This window comes from Ascaphus truei, chromosome 1, assembly GCF_040206685.1.
Source record: "Ascaphus truei isolate aAscTru1 chromosome 1, aAscTru1.hap1, whole genome shotgun sequence".
Lineage (NCBI taxonomy): Eukaryota > Metazoa > Chordata > Amphibia > Anura > Ascaphidae > Ascaphus > Ascaphus truei.
In genome coordinates, this window is record NC_134483.1 from 478,763,552 (window position 1) to 478,788,632 (window position 25,081).

At 41.8% G+C, this 25,081-nt stretch overlaps 1 protein-coding gene across 2 annotated transcripts in view; it reads right to left on the reverse strand.

The window, feature by feature from the left end:
* Positions 1-6,430: 6,430 nt before the first annotated feature.
* The window catches only part of NWD2 (NACHT and WD repeat domain containing 2), a 262,898-nt gene continuing 244,247 nt past the window's right edge, over positions 6,431-25,081 (reverse strand). Inside the window, exons 2-3 of one of the 2 annotated variants that reach the window (XM_075568021.1) lie at positions 17,467-18,056; positions 6,431-13,586 (exon numbers count right to left, since the gene is read on the reverse strand). In XM_075568021.1, the coding sequence (XP_075424136.1) occupies positions 9,648-13,586; positions 17,467-17,940 (4,413 nt within the window). In that variant the 5' untranslated portion in view covers positions 17,941-18,056 and the 3' untranslated portion in view covers positions 6,431-9,647. The remainder of the gene's footprint in view (positions 13,587-17,466; positions 18,057-25,081) is intronic. The other variant, XM_075568018.1, reaches the window with a different exon arrangement.

Here is a 25,081-nt window from a genome sequence, read left to right on the forward strand (position 1 = left end):
CTCTAATCTTATTTACTGCTTTATGTACTTCCGTTCTTTTTCGTCTCATATGTGGTCAGGTTGAACTTGGTACTTTAACTGTAGGTTCTGTAACAATCTCATGTGACATGAGTAAGGTTCTTCCTAGTGTTCTCCATGACACTCCTGTGTTTAAAGTAATAGATTGCTGCCAGAATGTATTGTTCCTCCCTATCAAACCAAACTTTCAATTGACATGGTAAACTTGTTACTTCTTTCAACAATCAGGTTATGGTATCCTAAAGGTAATACCACAAATGGCTGCAGTTACCTCAGAGCATCATGCGATCTTGCTAGATGTTTCTTCTCTACTGTGGGGATAATAACCCGGTCTCCAGGCTAATATTTCATATGTACTACATGTGGACTGTAGTAATCCCACTTCTTAAAATAGTTTGTTCTTTTAGCATGTTTCTTTGTTTCATCCTCTTGCCACTGTTGTGGGTTCTAAGGTTCTGTTTTCCATGCAGACATTAAACAAGAGACAATTTGCAACAGGTTTGTCCACCCGCCCCCCTTAAAGAGTATAGAAACAGTACAGTAAATATAAGCCTAATCCTTTCTGAGTGCGAAACCTTATATCCAGGTTGTATCTGTAGTTTTCTAGGATGAGAAGGCTACTCTGTTTCAGCCGATAAATTGTACAGGTAGTCCTCGCTATCCAACGTTTCAGTTTACAACGAATGGCATATCCAACGCTTTACAATGCAACCCTATGGGACGTTTATCGACGCCTGAATGCGTTATCCGATGCCTGAATGTGTTATTCAACGCTCACCGCCACTGATTAACATGGGACTCACTTTACAATGGTTTCACTATCCAACGCTACTTCCAGAACGGATTCCGTTGGATAACCGAGGACTGCCTGTACATTAACATATAAGCATATGATGCCGGAAAATACTACTTAAATTGAGGTCTGAAAATCTTAGATAAATGTCTGAAATGTAAGAAAAACTTAGTTAATTACGTAGCTAATACACTGATCTGGAGATGTACCTTTTTTCTGACCTGATGACATCTACTTATACTGATAAGTATCTGCCTTGTACACCCACATCATCAGCATTACTGCTCTAACTACACCCTGGCTGCACCTTCCCCCTTCCACAGTTCCAGGAAGCTTACAGATTGTCTCCCATGAATGTTTTTATATATTTGAAGTGAGTGCATGTCCTGGCAGCCTCTCTTGAATTTGATTAAATTTGTGTCTTTTACATACAGTATTATGCTATGGAGCAGGCGCTTCTTTTTCTCTTGTTCATATGCAGTATATATATATATATATATATATATATATATATATATATATATATATATATATATATATATATATATATATATATATATATATATATATATATATATATATTGGGAGAAATGTATAATTCTGTCATGATGTGTTGTATACTAAAGTGTATACCATTAGGTATTCAAATGTATTCCTGACATGTTTACAGAATGTTGAGGATAACATTTATTTTCACTAAGGGAGATTTTAACCCCCCTTTTGGGATTTCTATATTCACTTAAGGGGTTAATGGGCCATAGAGGGGATAACTGTAGAAGCTTCTAGATTAAGATTCTGGAGGCTGAGTGGAGCCTCAGTGTATATAGTTAAGATGTGAGTGTATAGGATAAACAAGTCCTCATTGATTATGTTTTAGATAGGGACAATGCCCTTTATGATGGGGTCCCAAGGTATGGCCAAGGTGAAGCAGCATATGAAGCAGCATTCACAGAAGAGGAGGAAGGCACGTCACAGAGGTCCCTATGAGAAGGGTTCCGGGGTGCCCCAGGATCAGCCCTACCAGCAGATTTATATCTGCCTCCCACATTAGTCTGTCTATAAGTGGCAGTACTGAAACAGGAGAGGTGAGCAGACCACCCTAAAGTATTGACTCGGCCAGGACCTAGGAGGGACCCCTAGACACAGTGCATAACAGATGTTATGTATACGATGGTGAAGGGGTAACCAGGCCATAAATAAAGGTAGTATGCCGGGCTGGTTGCCACTGAGCCCTGTTTCGGGTTTTACAGTGTCAGCTCTTCAACCTGGGTATTTTACCTGCAATGAATATAAATGTATGGCAATAAAGAATGTATGTGTGTTTTACCTTTCCAGGAGTGCTAACCAGTGGAGATTCTCAGGCTATGAGTTTCAAGGGGGGTTTTGCAGTAAAAGTATTGTCAGATTGTGCCTATGTAGCTGTGGTCCAGAGTTGCTTGCTGCCCAAAAATGAATCTGGGAATCAGGTCATATTCCCGGGACATATACTGTAGACACATCACTCCGGTCAAAATCCTCCTTTGAAAACATTTACGCGACTCACCACCAGGTTTCCCTGCTTCAGCACAGACCAGAAAGGTAAAAGGGGGCATAGGGATTTGTGTATACCGGGTACAGTCAAGGGTCCTAAGGTTGGTAAGGGTTCCCCACTTATATGCTTATATATATGTTGTGGTTATTTTGGGGGTTCAATATGAGCTTGTGGGTGTCCTGTATGTTTTACAATTCTTGTTCAGCTGGTCTTAGCTGATTGGAGAGTGGCTCCTCCTACCTAGTTGAAGCTCACCTCCTCCCACATTTAAATGGTTAAAAGCTCACTCCACTGCATCTCCCACTCTCAGGGGAACTTGCTTGCTTGCAGTATGATTGTGACAAATGTAATACAGAGTGCTTTTCCTGGTAATGTACAGGTTAATAAAAGCTTCAATCAGACTTAGAACTATGCAACTCATTTTGACAGATTTATTATAAATCATTCTTCCTGGTAATGCACAGGTTATTAAGAATTTATATTAGTGTTAGGGACCCTTGAGATGTGGTCTGCCGTGTAGGGGCTCAAGGGCTTACAACACTTTGGCCAAAATGTTAAACTAAAATACCATTATATTTAATAGATATCTATACATATATATTTAGGCACTGAACCGTGTATAAGTTTCACTGGATGTGCACTGAGCTCTGTCTGTGTTTCATGTTCTGTCTCTGGTTTTAAATATATATTGCCATGCTCAGTAGCACTCCTCTGTGACACGTATATGCTTATATATATGTTGTGGTTATTTTGGTGGTTAAATATGAACCTGTGGGTGTCCTGTATGTTTTACAATTCTTGTTCAGCTGGTCTTAGCTGATTGGAGAGTGGCTCCTCCTACCTAGTTGAAGCTCACCCCTCCCACATTTAAAAGGATAAAAGCTCACTACACTGCATCTCCCACTCTCAGGGGAACTTGCTTGCTTGCAGTATGATTGTGACAAATCTAATACAGAGTGCTTTTCCTGGTAATGTACAGGTTAATAAAAGCTTCAATCAGACTTAGAACTATGCAACTCATTTTGACAGATTTATTATAAATCATTCTTCCTGGTAATGCACAGGTTCTTAAGAATTTATATTAGTGTTAGGGACCCTTGATATGTGGTCTGCCATGTAGGGGCTCACGGGCTTACAACACTTTGGCCAAAATGTTAAACTAAAAGACCATTTTATTTAATAGATATCTATACATATATATTTAGGCACTGTACCGTGTATAAGTTTCACTGGATGTGCACTGAGCTCTGTCTGTGTTTCATGTTCTGTCTCTGGTTTTAAATTCCCCAGTATATGCCCAGGTACCCAAGAATCAGTATAGAGATTCTGGCGGCTTTCTCCAACTATATATTAAGTTGCGAGAGGTTTTATGAAACCTAAGTCATAGTTTCAGTAAGGGAAAGAGATACAGCCGAGAGTGTGCCGTACGTTTTTTGGTTCTAAAGAAAATTAGGTTTCCTTAAGGGAAGAAGCTACAGCTCTGGGATTGCAGCTAAGCATCTTTTCATTTCACTTCAGGACTTAGAAGAAAAATGGGAAATATTTTTTAGGTTTCATAAAATGTTTAATAGCCAATGTGGCGATAATGTTTTTTACAGTCTAACTCAGGTTCACAGTCTATGAGGGATATGGCTAGTGGGAATAAAAGTATATAGTCTCATTCTACCCCTCCTAGCCCAAAAGACTTAGACAAAGTAAAAAGTATATTTTTAATAAACTGCAATGTTTGTAAATGTATTATACTTATAAGCTAGGGCTTTCAAAGACGGCTCTCTGAGGGGGGCTAGTGGGCTGCCAATTTGTGGTGCCATTAAGTCTGCCCTAGGTCTGTACTTCAAAGTCACAGATGCTGCCAGAGGTGTTAAAGTCATTGGGGCAGGATGGTTAGGTGGAGTACCCACGTCCGGGAAACAATGCCAGCCATCGCGGCAAGGATTTGCCTCCCCAGACTTGGAGGCACCTAACCCAGCGGGTGGCTTCTGAATAGCAAGTGGCTAGGGTCACAAACTCATGCATGCCCTCATTGCATTCTGAAGAAACCGCTTGCCCGACTTTGGCAGCCCTCTGATTGGCTGGTTGTAAAGTTCCCAGGCTCGGATTGGTTGTAGTATTTCATGAATGAATCTGAAATACAATAAGAAACCTAGCAGCCAATCCGGACCTGAGATTCGAAGCGCCAAAACAGCAGCGGTAAATTCAAAGATGCTCTGTGAGAGATGTCAGTGAGCTGGCTTTGGAAATTTCAAGGCGAGAATTTTTCTAAGTCCCACTTTTCAGGGCCAAGTGTTCAGAATACTTTGTAGCGGTCGCGGCTGGAACTGCATGCGGAAAACATTTCCAGGACGTTTGGTACTCGCTCCCGGTCAAGGGATTTCAGCACCTCCAGAGTGGAAAGAGCGGTGGCGTCAGGAACTGCATGTTGATTTCAGTTCCAGGACTTTTCGGGCTTAGTCCCGGTCATCTGAAAGACTTTGTAAAGACTTTGTTTTCTGTGCTATTTCAACGAGGAAAGGTTAGTTTTGTAGCGCAGACCCCCAGAAAGCGTGTTTCTCCTATATATTGTAAATTATTGTGTGTCCGTCTGTTTCTAAGGAATAAATCGCAATTTGTTTTACTTCTTGCTTTTGCTCAGTGATATGATCCCGGTATAAAGGTGGAAATGCCTGGTCTCCCGTGGCAATGCAGAATGGGGATGGATCAGTGAGTGTAATTCAGTAAAGTGCTTGCATCTTCTCATAGTAGGAAGAGTGGGTGTTTGAGGATGCATTTTTACTAAGAGTGCAGACTGCACATATAAAACAGACAACAACTGTAGTAATACAGTATGTCATGTATCTGAATGAGAAGAGCCCAAGCATCTAGGGCCAAAAAAATAATGTTGTTGTACTGTAAAAATTCCTGGTGCCCAATTATTTCCATCATTGCTACCAACACCCAGCTACACGACCCCTGCACCCTGAACAAGGTAATGCACCCTGAGTAGCCACACCATATACATTGATATAAACTCCCTAGGAGCCAGGCAGGGAGGGTTACAAATAGAAAATAGAGGAAATGAGGTCAACATGCAAAGAAGAGGGCAGTACTACTATAATGTGTAAAGTAACTCTTCCCCTAGCTCAGTCTATTGCTCCACATAGCTACTCCCTACATAGATAGTGGAATGCATTTGTGCAAAGTCTTTCCATATGTTGGTGTTAAGAGACACAGCCCAAATCGATCTATTTAAGAGATGATAAATAGTTCAATGTGTATTTCCTCTGAGCATGTATCATTTTACTCTGAGTAGATCTGATGCCACACAGATTGTACTGTATTTTGAAACCACATAATGCATTCTCATTTAAGAATCAAAATACCTGTAGGCTTTAAATAAAGAGGCAAATTACTTTTCAATACGACTTGGTTGCTTTATTCGTACAAACAATGCATACACAAGACTGCATATTGTTTGAAGACTGCAATAGAGTTTTCATTTAATAACTCTGTAACAAAATGTAACTAAGTTTAACATTTATGAAAATATAAATCTCTGCTTGGGTAAACGTTCCCAACAATACAAAGTTTACATAAAAACATTCAATATTATCTATTGATCGCAAACAAGATAGGAAAAAAATCATTCAATTCACTTGATAGACTATATTGACTTGTACACAGAACACAGATATATTACGTCGAAACCTTAGCTGGGCATTCGCAGCTTGCAAATCTAGTCACGCATCGATCTGACTCCCAAAAAGAAAGTATATTTCATCTAAGTCCTTTAAAAATGCTAGGAAAGGACATGCCATCCGGTTTATAGTATATGTTAGATTGTAACCTTTCACATATCAGAATATTGTTAGAGGAACATCAAGTACATAACAACATAAAGAAATTCCCTTTGAATGGGTGCACTCCTGATAATGATTAACTTGTTCTATGTATTATATGCACTCCATTGACTCAATAACAGCAATAGTTAGCATAAATAGCCATTAGTATGGTAGATATTAAAAAGAAGATAGTAATTAACAATTTAGGGAGTGGGTATATAAATGGACTGATAGGTCCCGACTGCTCCCTAATTAGAGACTATATGCCATAAAGACACTTTTGAAAAAATACTGCGTCGACATTATTTATTATATTATATAAAACCTTTATTACATAACTCATTACACTCAAAAATGTAAAAAATGTAAAAGAAGATCCAGAGCAATACTAATTGGTAATTTAATGATTTATATAATTGCCAGTTTAAAAGGAACACTGCAGTCAGACACTGATATCAGAATAATGGCTTTATTGTTCTAAAGATACTTGTGATCTCAAGGTTCAATTGAGGCTCAAAATCACTTCAAATAGTATAGCCTGATAATGACTCTTGAGAAGGAACATTGGCCATTATAGGTTTTTTATTGGAAAACATAGCTAAAGGGCTATTATTTTCCTATTGGTGGAAAAAATGTCCTCTTCTCGACATCATACATAGTGTTGGTAGTTTGTATATTATGAGAGGTGTGCTAAATGAATATATACATTGTGTTCTTAAAGTCTACTGGTTGTTGTAATAATGTGAAGATATATACATATATATCGCATCCTCAATAGGATCCAATCTACTTATACACCTTTCAGTAGGAGAAAAAACAGAAGCTAATGCCCCATCCAGTATACCACTCATTATAGCAACACTATATTAAGTCTCGTCACTTTGTCCTAGAAAATAGTTGGCAGCTGATCGTAGCTACACTGTTTCTACATTGCTGTAGATTTAACAAACTTGATAGAAAAATATATATACAAAGTTGCTCTCAGGGGGAGAGTTGCGTCCTGCAGGTACGCATAGTGTATCCTCCTTGCTTCTAATGGATCTTGAAATGCTCGAGGCAGCGTTCCTATGGCTGATAATTAACACCTCATACATTAACCTTGGCCCCTTGCAGTCACTTTTACCCTCCTACTGTCTCTGTACGTTCTTCCTACCAACAAATTAGATTGTAAGCTCTTCGGAGCAGGGACTCCTTTTCCTAAATGTTACTTTAATGTCTGAAGCACTTCTCCCCTTTATGTGTTATTTATATTATTTGTTATTTATATTATTCTCACGTATATTACTGCTCTGAAGCGCTATGTACATAAACGGCACAATATAAATAAAGACATACATACATACATACATACATACATACATACATACATACATAATACAGCTCAACCCCCTTATAACGCTGTGCTTGGGGTCCAAAGAACCACATCGCGCTATAAGCGGATCGCGTTAGAAATAATGTACAATTGTATGCATTGTACAATTAAGTACTTAAGATACCAATAATCGTGTTGTAAAGTATTCATAAATACGAAAATTGGGAGCCACGCTTGCATTGCGTTATAAGCGGATTTGCGTTGTAACGTATCGCGCTATGACGGGGTTGAGCTGTATAATTAATAATGTAGACACAGTATTTTTTCAAAAGTGTCTTTTTGGCATGTAGTCTCTAAGTAAGGAGCAGTCGAGACGTATCAGTCCATTTATATACCCCCTCCCTAAATTGTTAATTTACTATCCTCAAACTAATGGCTATTTATGCTAACTATTACTGCTATTGAGTCAATGGAGTGCATATAATACAAAGAACAAGTTAATCATTATTAGAAGGAGTGCAGCCATTCAAAGGGAATTTATTTATGTTGTTACAGTATGTACTTAATGTTCATTGTTTATAGTTTCCACCTGGACACTATTATCCTTGGGTCACACCCTTCTCAGTATAGAGCAAGTGTTTATTATCTCCTGTATTGTCAGAGGATTTTAAATAAAATATTGTTCCATAAACATTTGATAACTTCTGGCTTTAAACTGATAATGTACAAAAACCGCTCCGAACAGTCCACTGCTGAGAGTAAAACATGTCATTTAGCACATCAAAGAGGAGTAAGAAATCCATTACAAATTGAAAATAGTATAGAACCTTTGGATATGTCATTAGATTTTATAGAATATTTTTTTTTACAATATTTAGGCATTTTGTTAATCCCAGAGTGTTTAGTTGGTCATCTGATCTGCATCTAACACAGAAAATAACAGAGATGGTAATAAGGCATATGTTAGCAAAATTGAAACATGGCATGTCCATAAATATAACATTTTTGGGACTTTCATTTGACAGTCTATAATGGAAAATATGAAACAAAACAGGCGTTTCACTGCTTATTTTAAAGTCAAATTCTGTCTGAAAATGCATTCAACATTACTATAACTATAAACTTCATATTTAAGAAAACATTACATACAGTAAATGCTGTTTTATGTAAATAAATAACATAGGCCACTGTTTAAAGTTATGTTTAAAAAAAATCACTGCATTCATAAATTTCAAAGTCATGAGATTCAGATGTAAACCTCTTATTTCACATCGGAGTGGGGTTTATTAGTTTTATATTATATGAGACTACATTTCAGCGCCTCCATATCGATTTAATTTGTATTGTGATATATTGTGATAGAACAGGGGTAGCCCACTCCAGTCCTCAGGAGCTACCAACATGTCAGATTTTTAGGATATCCCAGCTTCAGCACAGTTGGCTAAATCAGTCCCTGCTTTAGGACAGGTGGTTCAATCAGTCCCTGCTTCAGCACTGGTGGCTCAATCAGCCCCTGCTTCAGCACAGGTTGTTCAATTAATCCCTTCTTCAGAACCGGTGGCTCAATGAGTCCCTGCTTCAGCACAGATGGCTCAATCAAAGACTGATCCACTGATTAAGACACCTGAGCTGAAGCAAGGATATCCTGAAAACCTGACCTGTTGGTAGCTCTTGAGGACTGGAGTTGGCTACCCCTGTGATAGAATATAATTAGCTAGTTGTTTAGGGCATTTTATCTGATTACTGATATTGCTTCACACAGGGATCTAATCTAATCCAATAGTAGATTGTGGTTAATTGGTTGGGTCTGTATAGAAAGAAACAGTACGAAAGTTCGCTTACAAGATGTCACCATGCTTGGCACTACCCAAACCACACAAATGTAAAGGCGTACACAGTTAGACACAATTAATTTGTCACTAACTTTCTGCATACACCAAACATTACTAAAAATGTTTATGATAGCAGGTCTGCAAAAAATATTGCTAGTACTATGTAACAATAGCCCTGATTAGCTCTTCGATTAAGACAGAATTACTGAATTACCAAGATGTACTTTGCCTAAATATTGCAACACATTTGCTGATGAGTATATGAGCAGTAAACTAAACTCTGCTTCTCTTCCCGGGAAATGAAATGTAAATATTCTTTACAAATATTTAACCACTCATGTTCTTAATTGTCAGTAGCAAAATTTTGCCCCCTACAGTCAATGGCAGAGCACATTTTTTCGTAACAGTAGTTCTGTTTTTTGGTTGGTGTTGTGTCGGTCGCCTCTCCAGAATCTGAGACTGTAATGGGACTATCCCTGGCAAAGACTTCAGTGGATTCCCTCCATAAGCAGTCGGGTGCGATTTTAAAATTGTAATTATTGCACTTGGGTCTGAATAATTGTGATTTGTTACTGAAAATTTGTCGGCTATTTGAAGTAGCAATTTTGATCTTTAATGTGGCATCAACACGGTCCACAACGGTGTAAGTCCCCAGGCTCCCGTCATCAAACCCTACAATAATATTGAGATGCCTCTGTGAAAGAGCAAGGAAAGTTGGAGTTTTGTATAAGGAACAAGCACCGATATTTTTTCCATCTGCAAGTCTCATCACTATTAAACTAGAGGCAGCACTGTCATCATCGTCTTCCCCACTGCGGAAACAAATGTACACAAGATAACGTCCGTCACAGGACAAACTCTGCTTCCATATGATGCCTGAAGCATGCACAATTCGAAGTTTGCCACTGTGTAAATCCAGAACATTGATTTTTTCATTTCCATGTGATATAATCCCAAGTTTTCCATTGGGGGAAATGTCAAAGTCCTCAAGATTTTTCAAGAAGTTACATGGGAGCTGAACTCTTCTACATATTGCTTCCTCTGTAAGGCTCCAGATACTCACAGTTTCAGTGGATGTCATGAAAACGACAAAATCTGGACAGTCAGGAATCAATTTAAAATTAACAATTGTTGCACCATCATCACAACAAAATTTTTTTGTTATGCTTCCTGTCCATAAACTTACAGCTAAAAGCTTGTTCTTTGTCATGCCGACTAAAAAGGTATTTGCTGTTGTTATAAGTGCATTCTTAAAGGCCGCTAAGATATTACAAACTTTATGTCCCGTGGCCAGTCTCCATACCCTGGATGCATTTTGTTCACAAAGAGACACTATAAATTGATCATTATGTGTAATCAACAGCTGGGATATTTTCTGACCACTAATACGGAATAAATTTTCCCCAGTACCAGTATGCCAAACATATTGGCTACATTTGTCATCTGATGTAACCATTAGTTCACCAGAGGACGTAAGCACACAATTTTCAACAATACCTTCATGTTTAAAGGCAGATTCAATAATACCTGCATTAAAATTCCACTTTTGAACAGACTCAGATCCATCAAGTGTGTAAATATAGTCTCCTCTGCTTGACAATAGTACTATTTGGACTGCTTTCCCAGTCTTGTCGATGTTGGACATTGCAGTTAAAATATCGATATCCCAAATGGAAAGGACACCACTGACCGTCAACGATAGAAGAAAGTTATGATGGTTTGATTTCACTAACTTTACGATGTTTCCTGAGATTTCTTGTAAACTTGCCATACACTGTCCTGTGTCTCTTCGCCAAACAAAAATAGATGAGGTATTTTCCATGGAAGCAATTATACAGTCACAATTTTTGGAGAGTACAGCAGCTATGAATCGCTCATTATGCTTTGCCTTAAACTTCTCAGATACTTTCCACATGCGCGTATCAAGAAGCTCAATACTTGAGGCCTTACAGATTAGAATTGCACTTTGGTCTTCAGCAAGCTCAATGCTGACAACCTCACTGTCTTCCTTTGTACAATCAAATTCATCAGTTAGTTGGGGATTTGTTATTTCTTCCGTGTTCCAAACAGAAAGGCTCCCTTCATTGTCAATCATTACCATTTCTTGAGTTGTATCAAGAACGAGAATACATTTGACAAATCCCCCAGAAAATTCAGATGTTATTGTTGACAGCTTTTCTCCAGTTCCTAAATTAAATATAGTAGTGGTGTTAAGGTACTGTCCACAAAATGCATATAGTCCATCTGGAGAACACTGAATACATGTTACTTCATACCAACAGTGGAGGTTGTAAAGAGGCCATCCATATAGTAAATCTATGACATTAACATTTTTGCTTGCTTCCAGCCAAGCAAGTGCATGTGTGCTTGACAATGTAAAACCATTTATTACGTTTGAGCCCCCTCCAATTCCACTGTGTTTGGAACCTTTAATTTCTACTTCTGACAAAAGGCAAGAATTCAGGTTGTCATAGATTAATAGAGTGTTCTTTGTTGTAGACACAACAAGATATTTTTCATCGCTGGTAATTTTCATACCTAGGATTACAAAGTGTGTAGTTGTGATTTGTCTAAGAAGTTGTCTAGATTCTACATCCCAAGTGCTTATAGAGCCATTCTCAAGTGCAGCAATGATTATACGAGGGCTAAAGGTAGGGAGGACCTCAGTAATGTGCAATGAACTAGTTGACAAGGAAAGTCTTTCAGGGTTGTAAGTCAAATCCATGGAAGAATGCAAGGGAACAATAGAACAATATTTAGGCCCATCTTTGTCACATTCTAAAAGAAGGTTTCGAAATTTAGGCAACGAACTTACAACAGGTAGAAGAATTTGCTGCAATTCAGCAGAAAGTGATCCTGGATACTTTAGTATTTTATTTTTTATACTTTGAAGGGTGGTTGCAAGAAACTTCAGCTCTTTTTCTTGTGAGTAATGATATGCTACTTCAATATCACACAGTGCTTTATCAAACTGACCTATTTTGATCATTGTGTAAAGCCAGCTAAAGTTCATGGTAATACCAGACATCAGTTCATCAGTCATCCCACTTCTTGTCAGATGATGTAACAGTTCTGTCATCTTTCTGTGGTTAACAAAAAAGATATCAGGCTCCAAGGGATTGCATTGAAATGCCCATGGCTGTTCAGGAGTCTGCCTATCATATGTTGTCTGGTCATTATAATGCTTTTCTACCTCTTTAGTGATTCCACTATCATTCTGAATGCAGTTTTCAAAATAATGATTCTCACTGTAGAAGGATTTTTTTCTTCCCCCCGACCAAACACCTAAGAAGTATTCTGCCATATTGGTATGCATTTCTTGTAAATCATCATCATTGTGGAGATACAATTTCTGAGCAATAAGTTGCAGGTGTCTGTTGGACCACACAAGAAGGGTTACATTTCTCACTTGTCTCTCTATAAGATATCCAGCAAGGTCCTCCTTTAATTGTGCAATCATTGTATATGGTATCCTTATTGGATTAGATGGTTTCACATTTGAAAACAACTCATTTATTACACTGTTATCAAGAGCTAGGATGTCGTCCAGTTCCACTTCACTAAGTCCTGTTTTTGCCATTGTAATGTAACCAAGAGCTCTAGACACCAACCTTGGACCACATTTGTTTTCAAGTGACCAAAATAGCTGTTCTATGTTTTCATGAACTGTGACCCAAAGAGTTGAATCATCAACATCTTTATGAGATCTCCAGTTCCTGACCTCTCTAAATGTTAGGTTTACAAACATAGGCAGAGTACACCTTGAAAATGCTTCATTGACATAGATTTGTTGCCCTGATGTTACTTTTCTTTTAACTCTAAGTAGCTGATGCTTAAGTATTTGGCTACACATCTTTCTGTCCCTCGGAATAAGTTCAATGTAGTTGTCCTCGTTGTGTATAAGGCACCTTAGTTTTTGTAGGATCCCATGCTTGTTTGGCAGTGTTGATATAATTATGCGAACTGTGCGTGGAAGATGAATAGGCAGCCACCACATTTTTCTGGCTTCATCATTATCGGAAAGTTGTTCAAGACTGTCCAAAACAAGAATGAGTGGTCTGTGAAATGAAGATTCAGTCAACAAAGTCAAAAAGAGTTCACTGAGATCGAGAGCCTTCTTAGGAAGGCTCTGTAGTAAACATTGGTAGTTCACTGCTAATTGTTCACAAATACTTTGCAGCAGACCGTTTAATTCAGAACTAATTTCTGTAGATCCTAGAAATCTTACAATGACTACAGGATCAGAATCTGGTCCCATTTCATCCTGAAGCCACGAACATGCCTGTAACACAGAAATATACTGGGTTTGTATGTTGATTCTATACATAATGTATTGTATTGAGTTATTGATAAATAATGGATTTATTCATTGTTAAACAAGTCATTATTGCACTTGGACCAACCATTCAATAATATGTGAAAACATGAATAATTATGTGATGCGTGAATGATAAATCAAAGTATGGGGTCTACATGTACAGATTATTTTTTATAATTAAATTGATGCCAAGGGGAAGCATTTCTAATGTGTGCTTCTTAGCATTAGTGTAAAACTATTTCGCCCATTTGTGTCAGTTTACAATTGGGAAATTCTCAGTGTGATGTGTTATTCGAAAGGTAAGCGGTGCACATATTAAAATTAAATGTCAAAAAGTCTGTGTATCATTTTGCTACTCTTTTTTTAGCATTAAAATATTTTCCGGTCGAAGGTTTTGCTCCCTTGCTAATGGCAAATTTCAAAAACAAGGACAGCAGATGTATTATACTTTACAAGCAGAAAATGCAATACATATATTGTAGTGTGTACGAAATGAAACGTTCTGCTTGCTTCTGTGTTAAATATAAAATGCTTTTTTAATTTTTTATCTCCTTAATTTCAAGAGTTAGTGAGGGAGTTACATCTCTTCAGATATAGGGTGAATATTTATGTTAAGAAAAGGTAACAATTCTTGTAGATATTGCCTTGTAATGTGTGCGTTAGTTAGCATCTCCTAAGCGCCTCGAATTAACACTTCTTAAATTAAAAGGTGACTTTTGGGGGCAACATATGCACAAACTATCCCAATGTCAAGTAAAGACACAAGATAACTATACCTCTTCTAGCTTTCATTTAATGCCAAAGGGCGCTATGCACCTTATTTATCAAAGTCTCCTGGCTGCAAAAATAGTGTAACGCTGGTGAAGGAAACCACACCAGATTTAGAACTAAAATACTATTTCTTTTTTTAATCCAAGCTGAAGCTGTCTTATTGGCACCAGTGTTGCCCACTTTGGCTGCTAAATAACCAGAATAATTTTCTAAATCCCATTTGTTTTAAATCAGGCGTCGTCCCCACTCGATTTTTTTGGGGGGGAGGTTGATGTATTTTTTATACTGAAACAGAAAAAAGCAGCGCAAACGCAATAGTGAAGTACTTTAAAAAAATATATATCACATAAAAGAATAAATATCTGCGTACATCAGGTTAGAAGAAAACAAGCATGTCATGCACTCAGGCATTTGTTACCAGGCACCGCTCGCCCAAGAGAGAAGGAACACTCCTGCATACGGTCCCTCAGATGTATTACAGCTGGGCATTCAGGATGGATGTCTGGATTCAAGTCGCTACGCCTGTGCTTGCATCAGAGGGCCTCCCTCCAGCATGTAAAAAACCTCTGTTCAGCTGATCCGGGAGGTAACGGGGAGAGAGAGCGAACTTGCAGAGGCAGCAGACGCCGCAGTCCAACCTGCAGTTCAGTTCCTCGACGCGGTTCACGACACGCCGCCAAGTGAGGACGGCCGTCCATTGGTAGTGACGTCACTCGTGAGCACTAGGCTTCCGTAGAGAAGTATTACCAGTGACTGAAGGTACTGCACCGACACACTTTATTCGAGCAAATACCCAGTATGTACCTGGCAGATACCTGGAATGCGCCGCTCCTCACCTCTGACAAGCCCCGTTGCGTTTGCCTTCCCAGCCTGGGTTCATGCCTGGCTGACGGGCGGCTGATCTGTTAAATGATAATGATTAGGATTTAATAGGCTGCAATGCTTCGCGTGTCTACCAGATGGCATAAATTCATGAATTGTAATGCAGTATATATATATATACTGTGCAGTATTGCAGCCAGCGGGAATAAAATGCTTCAATCCCTGCATGGAAAATAACCCAATGCACTCGGGCAGAAAACAGTCACAAACCTCAATACACCCGGGTATACCCGAATTCGTGGGACTAGCCGAGCTCGAATAAAGTGTGTCGCCAGTGTACTTGGAGATAGTTCAGGAGTCACTCGTAGAGCACTTGTAAAACGTTAATCCTACACGTTTCATAGCCGTAGCTACTTCCACGAGTGATGTCACTACCAACGGACGGCTGTCCTCACTTGGCGGCGTGTCGTGAAGCCGCGTCGAGGAACTGAACTGCAGGTTGGACTGCGGCGTCTGCTGCCTCTGCAAGTTCGCTCTCCCCGTTACCTCACGGATCAGCTGAACAGAGGTTTTTTACATGCTGGAGGGAGGCCCTCTGATGCAAGCACAGGCGTGGCGATTTGAATCCAGACATCCATCCTGAATGCCCAGCTGTAATACATCTGAGGGACCGTATGCAGGAGTGTTCCTTCTCTCTATGGCGAGCGGTGCCTGGTAACAAATGCCTGAGTGCATGACATGCTTGTTTTCTTCTAACCTGATGTACGCAGATATTGATTCTTTTATGTAATATATATTTTTGAAAGTACTTCACTATTGCGTTTGCGCTGTTTTTTTCTGTTTCACTGTTATCTAGGGGTGCTGAACCTCTAAGCACTAACTAGCTGCAGACGCCATTCAACAGTCAGAGGTTGTTGTCTTATTTAATTTAATCACAGAGGTGGTAATTAATGGTTAACTAATTAGTTATAGTAACAATAGAGGATCACTATAGTAGCGCACTGTATTCCTTATTTCCAGTATTGTTTATACTGCCTGAACTGGGAAGTCCCTTCAAACTGAGCCATGATCCCCGACTGTAGATATCCTCTGGTTCCCGAGATGTCACTAGTACATGGTCTCTGAGTCAGGCTCCTTCTGGCTGCCAATAAAAAAAAGGTGTGTGTGCAGAGCACGCGCATTAAGTGAAACTTCTTTGTCTTTTGTCACTGTTTTGTCACAGAAATTGTATTTGTGATGGTGATGTTTTTAATTAAAAATCAAAACACAATGTCAGTGACAAAACTCAAAGAAGTTTGACTCACCTCTGTTTTAGCTATTTGCGCTTCTATATTTATACTAACTGTGAATTCCTCGTGTTCATGTGTGTATCTGTGTGTGTGTGTGTGACACTGTGTGTCTGTGTGTATGTGTGTGATTGTGTAGCATTGGGAAGGGTTGCACTTCTATATTTATACTAACTGTGAATTCCTTGTGTTCGTCTGTGTATCTCTGTGCGTGTGACTGTGTGTGTGTGACACTGTGTGTATGTGACACTGTGTGTGTGTGCGTGACTGTATAGCATTGGGAAGGGTGGTGTCGGTGACCATATTATTGAGAAGGGAGGGGGCCAACAGTGAAGCAAAGAGTTCGGTGTGAGGCAGGTATAGGAAGGGGTCCAGGGGGCTGATCAGGGAAATTGTGGCTGACGTCTGGTGTCCGTAGCACCAGGTGGTCCTGTGCACTCGCCCACTGCGCATGCGTACGGGAGAATGACTATGGGCTTCTGTGCATGCGCGGCAGGTTTACAACATCCTCTTCTGCTCATGTGCTGCCTAGCCGTTTGGCGCATGCACAGAGGACGGCGGCCGTTCGGCACATGCGCATGCAGAGGTAAAGGGCAGTATTGGGCATGCGTGGTGTGGCCTGCAAAATCCACTTCTGCGCATGCGCTGCCTACAACCCCCGAGCAGCCTGGAACTTGGAGGTATGTGCGGGCGCGTGCTCATCTGTAGCGTGATGTCAATTCTGTCATGCTTTTTCGTTACAACACAAAGGATTTTCCCTATCAAAACTTTGTAGGTGCCAGCAAAGAAAACAGGAACATCATTTTGAGATGACATTGCAACTTTCTAATAGTGCAGTGGGATCCCTGGATGGGGACTGCTGCTTTAAAACAAAAATTGTGGAGTTTGTGGAAAATATTTACTGTATCAACATAATATAGTTACATGTTGCTATAAAACCAATAAAAATATATATTTGTATTGACCTTTTTTGCTACTTCTGCTAGCAACAGAGTTTTTCCAGTGCAGGGCCCTCCATATATGATGAGCGGTTTAATATGTCCTGATTTGCAAGGTTGTATATATTTATGCACTAAGTTTAGTGCTTCACACCTGTACTCGTAGAAGGACGAGTACGTTTTACATAGAGACAGGTGCTGTAGAACTTCATCATAAAGTGAATCTGTTTCAGTATCAAAATTCTGTTGCACCGTTGCCTGAATTATATCAATCATGTCTTCATAAAATTGCTTCCCAAGTCCGTCAACATAGTGATTTTCAATCTCGTGTGAATATCCTAGCTTCATGTCACAATGAGTAACAGAAGTGTAGACTCGTAGATTAGATGAGGCAACGATTGTTGGAATAAATTCATCCCTGAGCTTTATCAGCTTCTCCTGGGCTTCTGGGTCTCTAATGAGCTTATTGTCCACTTTGATAGTATCAGTGTATTTTCCCATGTCTGGAATTTTAACGTGGCGCTCAATGTTGGAAATTTTTCGAATGTAGCAAACACACTTCTTAAGGAACGCGGGGGTTTGCTTTCCTAAAGCAAAATCAAACTCGTCTTCCAAAGCTAAAATAAAACATAGGGGAAAAGAAGAAAGTCATGTTACAAAAATGCCACAAAGAAAATTAGAAATTTGAACTGCACTCTGAAAAATCACTGGACTTTGGACTTTATGCAGCACGTGGTGTTGGTATCAGCGCTATTTTAAAGGGGCATTCCTACACAGTGGGCAAAAACATTTATTTAAAAAACAACTTATCAATGTAATAGGCTTCCTCAGAAAGATTCAATCCACTCTAAAGTCATGTTTTCCCGTATTTGTTTCTTGTGTATACATGATTAAGTTTCTCTGGGTCTGCCTAATTCTTATGGCATCTACTAATTAGTGTTCTTTATTCCTAAACTCTTTAAATTCATTATGCTGCCATTGGGCAAAGAATTCATAGATTAGGTGAAGGTAGTCAAAATATGTCAACACATTTGGTTACAACAGACATTAAACGTTAAAAAATAAATATTTAGAAAGACCTATGCTTGTCTGACATGAATATTAATAGTGTTAACCACCTACATGTAACATTTTGAACATACCACTGTCATTGGTTTAATTTGGCCCACGAAGGCACTACCCTTTAAGATGTCAATTACCCCTACGAATTGGAGATGGAAACTACAATAAGTGAGAACACAGCTACGTAACACCTTCTTTTTAAGAACGTATGTTTAATAACTTTTCGTAGGCCTGAATGTAAAAAAGCAGAATTCGTATCCGGCATTACACAATTGACACTGGATTTGGTTGGGGTTACTGTGGCTCGAGGGGAAATGCAGCTGTCAATATTCATTGGGTTAAACCCTGCAGTGATCATAGAGAATTCGTAAAGCAGTTATTACAAGGTAGCAATGGTAGTACTTTGTTAAACTCCCAGGAAAATGAATATTCATTTTAATATTTGTTCTCCAACATACTAGTAAACTACCTGATAATTTCACAAAGGAGGATGCAGTCAGGATGAAAAACAAAGACCATTAATTGTCTATTTTTATTGCTTGGAACAATAAAAATGACTAACGCATAACAAACACAGGGAAGATGGTAAACACAGGACATGTTTTTTGTGGCCGAAAACCCCTGGATTTTGATTAGTAATTGCGGCAATCACCACAGCTGTGCTCACTGATTCAATCGACCTTCAGCAATCACATGCAATTCTTTACCTACATAATTAGATGTGAGTTCTGCAACGCACTTATAGCCAAGTTTTTTTCAGATAATGTTGCAGTCTTTTTAAGAGATTTATGGGTTTATTTTTCAAAGGCTCCTTCCTGCTGAGCTAAATGAGGTAAAATTATGACAAAAACAACCCCAGATTTGTACATGAAAAATAAATATCCTTATAAAAGTAGCAGGCTTATTTCCTTTAATAAATATGGTGCAGTCTGTATGCAATGTTTTCCCTCCAGCTATGCAGCCAGGAAACTTTGATTAACAAGAAGAACCCACTATGTTCCAGTATGACCAGTTTGGTTGGGGAATTGTATATGTTTGGAGGGATTTGATTAGTCACTGACCATGGTGGCTTCATGTTCTGTCAAATTGATAACACTAATTTTACACAGAAATGTGCTCATTTTTTAAACCGCCGGCCCATATTCCTTTTGTATTATAATTTATCAGGTGTATGAATTATGTGTAGCCCCTTTTTCCCATACTTAAAGGAACCACTGGTACTTTACCTGTTGACTTCCAGAAGGCCTGAGCCTCTGCCACTGGGAGCCTGGGGTGATCTCTTGCTCGCCTCGGTGCAGCGCCTCCACCTGAGAGGGATCCCAGCATAGTGGGATAAGCCCCTCACGGGAACCCAAATAGTAAATACACACACAAGTATATAATAATGCTTTACTGAACAATAACATACTGTATGACCTGTACCCCACAGTATATCACACACCACGTGAGTGTCCCCAAATACATAACGTGCTTGGCACCAATAGCACTGATGTCCTTGTCCCCCAATGTCAGGGCCCATCTGGAAGTGTGTGGAATAGTGCTATCCCGTGAACAGTTGGTGCACTTGTTGAGGTACCTGCCCAGGCGCTCCAGCACTCGGGTACTACCGAATAACAAACAGGGATTCGCTGATCCAGCAATGTCGTCGTCCACGAAGGCGTCTGCCTCTGCATGGGGTGAACTCCCGCTTGAAAGTCTCACCTTTAAGAGTCTCTTATAATACAGTGGTGGTCTGGTCCCAGACCACAGGCCGCAATTCACCTCGCGGCCTCCTGTTGCTGATGCCTATCACTGACAAGCTACTGGGGAATTGTCCCTATCTAAGGGCCTTTCCCTGTAGCAGCCACGTGAGTGGGGCCTATCTGGGACCTAAGGAGCAATCTGGGCCTAGTCTGGGAGTCAATGACACCAAGACCCTACATTCCCCTTCTGTGTCCTGGCTCCAACTTCCTCCTCGCACTCCGCACCAAACTACATCTCTCCCCTCACTGTGGATCTGACTGCCCTATTGGCTAACACTGCCCACGTGATCGGCCCGTCCCAAGGGATCCTGGGATGTGTTGTTCCCCTGCAGAGCAATATCAACATGGCCACTGCTGCTATATCAATGCACATGCACGCCACTCTCTAATGGCCATCGGGGTATCGGAACTCTCTGCGCATGCGTGACTAGCAATATGGCAGCCGCTGCTAGCCAGATGCGCGCGGAGCCTCCGAAGCACCGGAGCTCCCTCTCTCCACTGCCCGCACGCCACCCACTGAAGCTGCCCGTAGCCTCCCTCTGCTCCACTCCCACATCGGAGGTAAGGGGATCAGGCTACATTTCCCCCCTGGTGGAGACTCCAACGCCCCCGCTTGGGACAACGTAACACATAACAATTAATATAATAAAAATGCAGGTAGGCATACAACTTACAGTAACACAGTCAGTACTTTAGACAATATTGTACATTTCAACGAACATGTTGATAACTGAGGCTAGCTTTCTCCTAGCTAGATGCTGAGACTTATAATGGGGTGCCCCTAAAGAATCGTACGCCACTCTATTAGGAGGGCGTCTCAGTCGCTGGCTCCTGCGAGGCTCTTCTTCAGTAATTCCCACTGGGGAAAGTCTCTCTCATAGTCCTGGGGCCTTGGCCCATCCCTAAGTGGCAACTCAGTCTCTGTCAAGTCTCTACTTGGTACAAAAGTTGGACTTCTGGGATCCAGAGGACGGCTTGTTGAAGCCATGAGTGAGGGTACATGAGGTGCGGGATCATTACCCTGAGCTCCTTCGGGAGGTGCCCACCAGTCTCCAGTGATGGTGGTGGATGTGCCATCCAAAGGATCTTGATTGGGTTCGGTTACTGAAATGGGAGTCTCGTGGACTCTTTGGCTCAGGGGCAGTTACTGGGGTCTCTGATTCAAAGTCACTTTCTCCCACTTGTGGAATGGGCAACAAGTGGTTTCTGTGCCAAACCTTTTGCTAGCCATCCACGTCTCATAAGCGGTAGACCGTGAGGCCTGGCATTTGGGATTCTACTTCGAAGACCCCGTCGCGACAGCGGTCGGCCAGCTTGTGTTTGCCGGGGATCCTTAAATTGCATAGGAGAACAGCGTCTCCAGGACTAAGTTCCCGATAGCGAACCTTGTGGTCATACCTTCTCTTGTTGCAGGCACTTAAATGAGCTGAAGCCTTTTCAGCTAGCAATCCACCCTGAAGTCGCTTCACATATCGGTAGTGACCCATATTGGGTACCCGATCAGTAGTTACCCTGAGACAGATGTCTACAGGCAGTCGTGCCTCTAGCCAGAACATCATGAAGTACAGTGTGTACCCCGTAGATTCATGCCTGGTGCAGGTGTACGCATGCACCAGCGCTTCAACGTGCTTGCTCCATTCGGCTTTCTGCAAGCCCTTTAGGGTGCCTAGCATGTCTAGCAATGTTCGGTTGAATCTCTCCGGCAGAGCGTCTCTCTCTAAATGATATGGAGTGGTCCTAGACTTCTGAATATTTAGCAGGTTGAGAAGCTCTTTGATGAGCTTGCTCTCAAGTCCCTTCCCTGGTCGGAGTGCATCCGATTCGGCAGACCATAATGTATGAAATAGCGTTTTCTTCCATGGAGAAATGCAGAGCACAGCACAGCACAGCAAACAGGGGTAGTGAAAAAAGGAGTAGCAACACCCCAGCAAAAATATTTAAAAACGATTTATTGAGGGGTAGACATGTGAGACATCAAATGGTGGGTATATGAAAAAAACTCTGACGCGTTTCGAGCATAGTGCCCTATGTCAAAGAGTGTGTTAATCCCTTAGCGAGATCCCAATCTTTGGCGAGATCACCTTAGGCATTTCCGGACTCCCACATCTTGGGCCAGAAGAATCGATCCCTCACTAACCCAAAGGTCTTTTCCACCCCCAGGTGTCCGTGGTTGACATGCAGAGAGTGCAATACATGGTACTGCAGGCTTCGGGGCAGAACCAGCTGACTTCTGTCAGAGTGATTATGGTAGGGGATGATCCGGTAGAGGGGGCCACGCTCTATTTGGAATTTCTACCATTCTCGCATGATGACCGCGACGGTATCGGTAGGGGCACGTCTCACCAAAGAGGGATTATTCTGGTGGATGGCCTCGCGTATAGCGTTTGCCACAGGATCACACATCTGGGCTTGTACTAACTCCTTCCACTCTAGGATGGTGTCCAGGGTGATGGCCATGCCGTCGGGATGGCAGTAGGCAGTGGGGAGTTCTTTGGGTCGGCGTCCCAAGGAATCAGCTACTCGCAGGTCGGAGAACGCAACTTTGTCTTCTACGATGGCCCGCATCCCGGGTCCAGGGATTTCTTCGTAGGGGCCGTTGTCCTGCGTCGTACCCAGTCCAGGTCTCCTGGATAGAGCATTGGCTCCTATTTTTAGAGGCCCTGGTTTTATTTCAAGGTGAACTGATAATTGGAGACGGCCGCCAGCCACCTGTGACGTCCCATTTGGCGGATGTAAGGATATACGTCAGAGGGTTTTTGTCTGTTCGGACTTCAAAAGAAACGTCGTACAGATAATCGTGGAGTTTCTTCACTACTGCCCACTTGAGGGCAAGGAACTCAAGTTTATGAACCGGATTTTTCTGTTCACTTGGGGTTAGACTTCAGCTCACTTACGCCACTGGGCGAAGGCCAGCAGGGACTTCTGGTGTAGTAAAGCTCCCAGCCCGTTAAACTGGCATCCACATGCATGATGTATGGTTTCTCCGGATCGGCGTTAGCCAGGACCGGGGCTTCTGTCTGGCAGACGTCCACTTGTCTCTGAAGGGTGCTCGTGGAGAGGCGGCCTTCTGCTGCGGTTCCTCTGGATAGATCTTTAGTAGGTTATTGAGGACCTTGGCTTTACTAAAATATCCGTCTAAGAAGCGGCGGTAGTATCCGCAGAACCCCTGGAAGGATCACAACTCCATCACGTTGTCTGGTCTCGGCCAGTTCACCACGGCGTCGACCTTAGCAGGGGTCGGTAGCCACTCTTTCTGCGGATACTATGTGACACACGTAGGTGACTGATGTTCGGCAGAACCGGCACTTGTCCAGGGACAACTTCAGGCCTTCCTTTCCCAGTCTATTTAACAACTTCAGGAGGCGTTCCTCGTGCTCTTCGAGGGTTCTTCTGAACACAATGATGTCATTGAGGTAGACTAGGCACTCACGGGGGTTCATATCCCCAATGGTCTTCTCCATCAGCTGCTGGAATGTTGCTGGGGCACCGCAAATGTATTGGGGCATTCGGGTAAACTGAAAGAAGCTGAGGGGGCAGACGAACGCCGTCTTCTCCTGGTCTTCGGAGCTAATGGTAGTACCCAGATCTCAGGTCCAGCACACTGAACCACTGGCTTCCCATCAGCGAGTTGAGGATCTCTTCTATCCACGGCAGAGTGTACTGATCAGGGATGATACGCCTGTTTAGGGTCCGGTAGTCCACTCACAGGCGAATGAACTAATTTTTGTTTCGTACAACCACAATCGGAGAGGTGTGGCTGTCTCCATCTCATTCAGGACGTTTCTCACGTCCTCCACATCTCTGGGGGCGATACATCTGGAATGCTACCATAATGGTGTGGTATCATTCAGCCGAATCGTGTGCTGGCGTTCTTGCTGAAGCCCGTGTCCATCTCACTAGTGGAGAACACCTCCCGGCGTTCCTCCAGCTTGGCACTTAGTTGTCTCTTCCAGTCTTCTGACATGGTCGAATCCCTAAAATCAAACTGCAAACCGGCAGGCTCATCTCGCATGTAGCGGTGTTTACGTGCGCCATAGTTTCTACAGTTGTGACCGGTTATATCCGACCCAGCCTCTGACCGACGTCAAACGGTACAGTGTGAGGTGAAATGTTTTGGATGGTAACCATAATTCTCTTTGGAATGGAGGGTTTCCATTCCCGTATCTCTGGGACCATCTTGTACCTCTCTTGATGTCTTCTGCAGGTGTGATCACTAGAGAGAAATACTGATCGGCTTCATCACGCTCTAGATAGCTGATTACCACTGCCATGTGCTCACTCCCCCTGGTGGGATCTCGATCAACACTTTTCGTGATTGAAGATTTCACCATACTCCTCTTGTACCGCGACCGTATAGCACTTTTCTTTGAGTTCCGGATGGATCCATAGAGAGGATAGGGGTAGTTCGCCTGCCTCATGAAGGTACGCCCAGATCACGGCCTGCACCACATCAGCGTTGGTCCCCAGTAAGATTGGAGAACTCGGGTGTTCCTGAGGCCCGGGACATATCAGGGCCTCCACTTCCATGGGATGGATCTTGTTGGTGTTCAGTTGCGGTATATCTAACCGTACCGTCACCACACCGTCGATGGGGTAGTCTTCCTGGCTGAGACCCCACAGCTTCATCCTCTCCGCCGACTGCAAGACCAGATGTTTTAGGTGCTGGTCATAGAAAGGCCGGTAGACAATGGTCACCTGGGATCCAGTATCCAGCAAGGCCGAGGAATATATGCCTTCCACGAGGACTCTTGTGATCGCAGCTGGCCCCACCCTACTGTAGGCGTCCTGTTGGGGTGCTTCATAAGGGCTGGGCTCCGGATCGCTCTCGCTCTCCTCGG